We start from the raw sequence: 8209 nt of genomic DNA, 5'->3' as shown, positions 1-8209 counted from the left end.
AAAATTACTAATTAGCTCATATATGATTTTGTTAAATAAAAACCAGTGCCCTTTGGATTTCAGTGTATCAAAATTTCTTTAATGAGCGCTAGTGTTTGGGTGGAAGTAAAATTTTCAGGGAGGAATTCATGAAAGGATGATTTACGGGTTGAAGGAGGCAGGCGAGTTATGAGTTGGAAAGCATTCATTTGCTAATGGAAGGTTACAGACGAGAGAGCAATTGGCCTTCCACAGAAGAACAATAAAGAAATTGTCACAATCTTGGGACCTGGAATCTAGAGATTGAGAAGAGCTGCAGCATGTCTCCAAATTCACCAAAAATATGACGCTGAGTAGAGGCTCACTGCCCTCCCCAAACTAGGTGGTCCTATTGCTTTCTCAGTCATAGTAACTGAGAGTTTTAAATTTGCCTCCACTTGGGTCATATGATTACTTATTATTTAAGAGTGACATATATACAGCTCATGTTTTACTATGGTAAAATTAATTAGTAAATGTTTGGAAAACACTTTGAAGATGAAAAGTTGTGTAACTGCTAAGTATTATCATTATACAATTATCATAAAGCATACAAGTCACAAAATCTTGTAGCTAAATAGGTGAAGAATGACTGTGTTGTGCAGCACTCTAGAAGAAGATGGCAAAGGGACAAGCTCAGGAGAGAGAGCAGATACGGACACCTCTTCAGAACAGGTGGGTTTTATGGAGAGAGGGCAGCAGGAGGCCTTGCCATTGTTCAAATAAATTTTCTGAAGAGACCAAATTAATTAAGTAGCATAGTTTATATTTTAAAGTTCTTAATAATAAGTTGTTGCCTCAATCACTTTTATGGAAAAAAGAGTAATATAAATGATAAAGGATAAGATTGATAAATTCTATTCAGTAGAGCCTGCATTTCTCATAATTTTTTGTTATAAATCCTTCAATCACTATTAGAACATTCATTAAATTACATATGTTATTGCTGAAGATATTGAGTGTCATTTTACTTTTAAGAAGATAATGTTACTTTGAAAATTAAAGGGACGCAAGATTTTAATATATTTCTAATGATGTTTGTTGATATAGAGACATAATATTTATGTTCACCCATCTGCTCTTTTACCTATAGAAAGAGTAGTCCAAAATTTAGATCTGAATTTTTTAAAGTTTTGAAACATCACAATGATTCATTAGTATGCATTAGTACCTTGTTCAAAAAAATACCAGAAGCAACACAGAAGATTTTATTCCTTCCTGTTGGCAATGCCAGAAAGCCAAAAATATGCTGTCAAATATGGACAAATAATTTTTGCATTTTGATTCTTAAGATATTCAAATTAATACTCAAAGATAAAATTGACATACACATTACAGTCTTTCCTGGCACTCCAACAAAATGTATACCTTCATAAATCTATTGAGCTTGACTCAAAATTTCAATGAAAATTTCAAACACTTTTTTCTGGTTCTGAGTTCTTGCCATCTTCTAAATTCTAGATGATACTAGGCAGAGTGTAACTGTCTGATAAACAGCTTTAATCATCAGTCGCTTTGCATACTCACATTGATGGCTTAGTTCCCAGTAAGAAAATTTCCAAATTACGCTACTGCTAATCTTTTAAATTTTAATTAACAAAAGGCACTAGTGAAAATATTTCATCTCAGTTTGTAAATAATGTGTTCTGTCCTTCATGTTAATTTGCTCAGCCCTTCATGTTCCATAAATATTTTATGAGAAAAAAAATGTGTAGACAGACTCTGGTTTTATCTTTTTTTTTTAGGAGTTAATTGTTTCTTAAGTACAGCTCACCAACAAGTAATTATTTCTGAAATCCAAATAATCCTTTGGCATCATAACTACTTTATCATTATTATACCTAAATGGCTTCAGCATATTTGATTAATACATAAAACACATATGGAAAATTAAGACACTTTGTTGAAATTAAAGCAGGTTGCTCTATTTCTTACTTCAGCTTTCAACCAAGATCCAATTTCTTTTTAATGATAAGAAGTCTATATTTCAATCAACATATGATAACACTTAGAGAAAATAGAATTCATATGTCATTTTTTTAAAGAATGTTTTAAAGAAAAGACTCTGGATGCTACTAAAATTGAAACTTCTTTTAAAAATTAGAAATTTAAACTCTGGATAAATCCTTTCCAATCAAAAGATCATTTTGTAAGTAGAAAGCATATCTGCATTTTACAAATAGATAGTTTCTTCTTGCACCTTTAAAATTGATTTTTATTCATTAACCATAATTTTGTATTTGTGGGTCAAGATTGTCTTAGACTCTCGTTTCAAGATAAGTGAGAGTTATGAGTGGGATGTAAATATCATATATATCAACTAATAAACTGAATATATAGTTTTCCCTTATTTACAATTAGGAAACTGGGAAGGGTGATTTGCAAAGTTCCTTTCAGCTCAAAACAACTATAGTTTTTTTAATCCAGGGACTTTATGTTGGAGGGAAGTTTGAAGTCACGCAATACTAATAGATGAATGCCTGTATACTAGAATCACTTATGTATCACACTGTAGACAAACCAAAAAGAGAAATGATAAATTAATGTATTTGTGAATCTATAGGTTGAATTATACAAAATTACCAGTATTCAACACTTTTTGACCTACAAAGGTAGCATTTTTTAGATGGTTCAAACTTATATGAGGACATGGTTGAGAAGAATAGAAATACATATCTCAGATGTTTGCCACTTCATATTTCTCACCCCATTTATTACATTCGTTGGTGTTAATCCTATGGCACATTGTGTTGAGTGAAATATGCCGACCCATATCTTTAAATACTCCATATGTAAGTATGGAAGAGGATGCTTTAGAATGACATGTTCGTCTATAGGAAATTAATTTGTCAGGGTTTTAGCATATCATTTGGTCAATTCCTTTTCCAAAAAAAAAAAATGTAAACAATATTTGAGATTCAAAAAATAATTTTCCCAAAGTAAAAAGGTGTTTTCCTCTAAGATTTTAAACATTTTATTACAGACTAAGAAAAAGTTCATGGGAATTGAACATCTGTGAAAGTATTGAGATATCAATTTTATGTGCAGTGTACAAACATAATTTGAAGAGAACATTTTAAATGGACACAGTGGTTTTAAGGCAAAATAAGATTTCTATAAAGATTAAGACTTGCAAATTTCATTTGTCTTGGAGATCTAGTTGTTAACATTTTTTCTAATTACCCATTTTGGATAATGCTAACTACAAAATAAATTTCCTGATAGATATTAAATTCTGTTTGCAAATAAAAGTCAAACTGATAAAGGTGATTATGATAATCAATATTTAGTATAGTCATTTCCATATATTTTTTCTTTGTATATACCAAAAACATCTTAAACATGCATAAAAACACACAAACACTTCCCCACACACAAAAACACAAATATATTGGAAGCATGGTATGTACGCATATCTGTATAGTATATAAAATGGAATTATTTTATAAAGTCCTTGCATTTTATATTTAACAGTCATGTTCATCACTATACTCCCCTAAGCTTAGCACAATGCCTTGCACATAAAAAATGCTCAATAATATTGCTAGAATCAGTTATTTATTTAACTTCCACAGAGATACTTTTTCTTCACAACCATGTATGACAAAGAAAAATATTACTGAACAATAATAAAACATATAAATAGGTATAAGTTGCCCTCCAACTCATAAATAATATGGCAACATAGTCTAAAAGTTATATTATTGCCTTCCTTTATCCAACTATGCATCCCAAGTGGTATATATCATTTAATGACTTTACAATCCCACAAGTCTATGAATAATGATGAGTAAACCCCAAGGTATCTGAGAGGCAGTTTTAATTACAACATTAATTAAAGGATGGAGAAGGTAATAAGCACCCTAGTGTTCTTTTTGGCAGCCTAAATTTTACCTCATGACTTATAAATGAATCCAAGCTATTGTATATAACCTGCGTTAGCCTATGTTATCTTCTCCTATCCTGTTTTTTCTCTTCCTAAAATCTTTTTTTTAACTTTTCTTTTTTATCCTTTCTATAAAGTCATGCCCACATCCTTAGAGAATAAGTGAAAAGACATTACATGCATCTAGCATAAAAGGCACATATTTCAAACACAAACTCCCTGGTCAAATTTGATATATTCATTCAAAAATCTTTATGAAGTATTTAACATGTGCCAGATATTTTTCTAGTATATGTAAGAAATAAAACATGAGGCCTCATGAGGCTTGGAACACACAATACACCAATAAACAAAATTTCAATAACCAGAAGCATACAAAAAATGTGCAAAAATTTTTCCCAATAATGTAAAAAAAATGCTGTTATTCTTCCCATCTTTTCTCTATTCCTTCCACTAAGAACAATCAAACTCTTGGACATTACATATAAAACAAACATTAGATTCTTTTTGCCTGACATATCCCATCATTGGAGCTGAAGAACTGGCAACCTGGAAATGCCAATGGATGCAGACATAAAAAGTCCCCCAGAATATCTGCTCTTTCTAGCTAAAGACCATGAAATGAGCAGCCTACAAAGACAAAAAAGAAAATTAAAAAAAAACTTTTAGACAAGAAATTGTCTAAAGACTACAGATTAATAATTAATACAGAGTGTGGTCCTGCTCTCACCCACACCAGTAAAGATACACTGGATATCCTACACTTCCACCACTGGGGCTATAGCAGATGTACTCCAACACACTTCAACAGGGTGATGTCAAGAAGGCCAAGTAGGAAACCAGGACTTTTATCCTTCCCATCCAGTCATAAGGTGCCTCACCCCTCATGATGTCTGTGGAGGCCCTGTGGAATGCTAAAACAACCATCACAGACACACAATAATGAGATTCATACACAATACTAGAGTGTCAATGAAAGTGAAGAGGGGAACCAAAATTTTGATTGCCACCAAGAAGTAACAAAATGTTCACCTCTCCACCCATGAATGGAGCCATGTCAGAGAAGTCCAGCTAAAACAAGAGATAAAAATAAGAACACAGGACTCATAACATAATATAAAAATGTTCAGTTTCAATTTAAAAATCACTTACTACAATAAGAATCAGGAAAATCAAACTGAGTGAAATATTTGTAAGATTTTAAAGAAACCATGATAAAAATGCAACAGGATTAAATTATGAGTACACTTGAAACAAATAAAATATTGAAAGCCTCACAAAGAAATAAAATGTTTTAAGAAAAAATACAAGACATAAAGGAGTACGACACAGAAATTTTAGAACTGAAAAATATAATAACTGAAATAAAAACTCAGCAAATGGTCTTTACAGCAGAATGAAGGAAACAAAAGAAAGAACTAGTGAACTAAACTATAGAATAACCAAAATTACTCAATCTGAACAACAGAGAGAAATAGACAGAAAAAAAATGAACAGAGCCTCAGGGGCCTATGGGACTACAACAAAATAGCTAACTTTCTTTCATAAAAGTCCCTATGATGCTTAACTACATGGGTCAATTTGGTTAGGTTATGGTATCCAGTTTGGTAAAGCAACCACTGGCCTGATTGTTACCGTGAGAATACTTCTTAGATGGATTTGCATCTATAGTCAGTAGTTGCATCAATGGCTGACTATAACTACAATTAACAAAGTAGATTGCTCTCACCAATGGGGATAGTCCCACATTCAATCATTTAGAGTGCTTAATGAGAATTTCAGAAGTCAGAAAGAATAATTCCTGCTTCTAATTCAACCTCTAGTTCTCCTGAGGTATTCAACCTTAACCTCATCATAAATTTCAACTTGTGACCTGGAATTTAGATTTTCCAATTGTCATGGTCAGGTTCATGTGTCAACTTGGCCAAGTTGTGGTACCTGTTTGTCTGGTTGGACAAGTGCTGGCCTGTCTGTTGCAATGAAGACATTTCATATAATTAGATCTTGATCACATCAGCTGCTCCACAGCTGATTTCATTTGTAACCAGCCAAAGGGGAGTGTCTTCTGCAATGAATGATGCTTAATCTAATCACAGGAAGCCTTTTAAGGAGAATTCAGAGGAAACAGGCTCTATTTCTGCTTCAGCTGGTGAGTCTCTCCAGTGGGGTTCATCAAGACCCTCCATCTGAATCATTGGATTCACAGCCTGCCCTGTGGATTTTGGACTCTGTATTCCTGTGGTCACATGAGACACTTTTATACATTTTATATTTGAGAGTGTTCTTTGCTCATTCTGTCTCTCTAGAGAAACCTAACTAATACACCAATCCACACAATCATGTAAGACAATCCCTATAATATATGATATATGTATAATATATATATATGGTGTATGTGTGTGTGTGTTTGTGTGTATCCTGAAAATTTTGTTTCTGTTTCTCTGAAGAACCCCAACTAATACAATCCTGGAGGAGAAAAAAAGAAAATGAAGCTGAAAAAAATACAAGCTGAAACTTTCCTAATTTGGCAATAGACATAAGTCAACAAATCTGAGAAGCTGAATGAAATCCAAATAAGATAAACAAAAGGAGTCCACACCAAGATACATTAAAGTCAAACCTTTGATATTATAGATAAACAGTAATCTTGATATTAATAAGAAAGTAATGACATCTTACCAATATAGGAAAAACAATTCAAATGGCAGTGTGTTTTTCATCAGAAACCATGGAGTTCAGAGGAAGTGGCACAATATTTTCCAATACTAAAAATAAAGAACTCTCAACCCAGAATCCTGTATCCAGTAAAAATGTTCTAAGGAAATGTGAAGTAATCAAGATATTCTCATATAAGGAAAGTAAGGAAATCTGACACCAGCAGAACTCTCCATAAAGAAATGGCTAAGCTGAGTTTTCTAAACAAAGGATATAATAAAGGAAGAAATCTTGGAACATAAAAAAGAATAAAGAACATAGAGGGCAAAAAAATATGAATAAGTACAATAGGCTTTCATTCTCCTTTTAGTTTTCTAAATTATGTTCAGTGGTTGAAGCAAAAATTATAATACTTTCTGATGTGATTCTAAAGATATGTAGAGGGAATATTTAAGAAAATTATACTATAGATAAAGGAGAGTAAAGGAAATTAAATTTCTACTCTGCATTTGAATTGGTAAAATGTGACACCAGTAAAAAGTAATGTTATGTGTATATAATATAATACATAGAACAACCATTAAAAAGTTACATGAAGGGCGGGCCACGGTGGCTCAGCGGGCAAGAGTGCTTGCCTGCCATGCCGGAGGACCCCGGTTCGATTCCCGGCCCCAGCCCATGTAAAAAACAAACAAACAAACAAAATATAATAAAAAATAAGAAAATGTTTAAAGATGTTTCCCTTTCTTCCTCCCTTCCTTCCTTCCATCCTTCCTTCCTTCTCTGTCTTTCCTTCCCTTCCTCCCTCTCTCTAAAAAAAAAAAAAAAAAAAAAGTTACATGAAGACACATGATCAAAAAATATTGTAAATAAATCAAAACCAAATTCTAAATAATTTCCCCCTACTCTACAGGAAAGCAAGAAAAATAAAACCGTGAATAACAGAACAACCAGAAAAAAGAAAAGCTAAAAATTTTTACTTGGACCTTAATATATCAATAATTATATTATTTGTAACTAACCTAAATACACTATTAAAAAAAGAAATATCACCAGATGTATTTTTAAAATGGACCTGATTATTTATCCCCTACAAGAAATGTGTTCCAAATGTAAAAATATAGGCTGGTGGAAAACAATGGATGGAGAAAGACATATGCCAAGATTACTTTTAAAAAATCAAGATTGAGTGTGTTAACATTAGATAAAGTAGATTTCAAAGCAAGGAAAATTTCTGAAGAATGAGAGATGAATTATAAACTAATAAATGACCATTGTCCAAGAAGATGCAGATATAAATGTATGAATGCAAGCATACATATGATATGAATCATAAATATGAATATGCCAAACAATTATAAATATGAATGCATCAAACAACACAGCTGCAAAAGATATAATGCTTGGAGACAGAAAATGCCCCTGGAGATGCTAAGAAATGAAATTCAGAGTTTGTTCCAGAGAAGCTGAGAGAGGACCCACTATTGCTTAAAAAAGGAAAATGCCTGAGGAGAAACCAGAATGACCTCCCACAGGAGCTAAGAGAGCACGTTCAAATCCAACCCATGAGAGAAAGGCCAACAGACATTGCCACACCACTTCCCATGTGGCAGAGAAGCCCTGGACATGATCAGCCTTTCTTGAGTGGAA

At 32.7% G+C, this 8209-nt stretch overlaps 1 protein-coding gene across 1 annotated transcript in view; it reads left to right on the top strand.

Moving 5' to 3' along the window:
- The first annotated feature begins 637 nt into the window (after positions 1 to 637).
- The window catches only part of LOC143663413 (transmembrane protease serine 11C-like), an 82144-nt gene continuing 74572 nt past the window's right edge, over positions 638 to 8209 (top strand). Inside the window, exon 1 of the mRNA XM_077137091.1 lies at positions 638 to 693. Coding sequence (XP_076993206.1) covers positions 638 to 693 — 56 coding nt within the window. The remainder of the gene's footprint in view (positions 694 to 8209) is intronic.

Source organism: Tamandua tetradactyla, chromosome 19 (assembly GCF_023851605.1).
Source record: "Tamandua tetradactyla isolate mTamTet1 chromosome 19, mTamTet1.pri, whole genome shotgun sequence".
NCBI lineage: Eukaryota > Metazoa > Chordata > Mammalia > Pilosa > Myrmecophagidae > Tamandua > Tamandua tetradactyla.
This window is presented reverse-complemented; position numbering and strand designations above follow the sequence as displayed.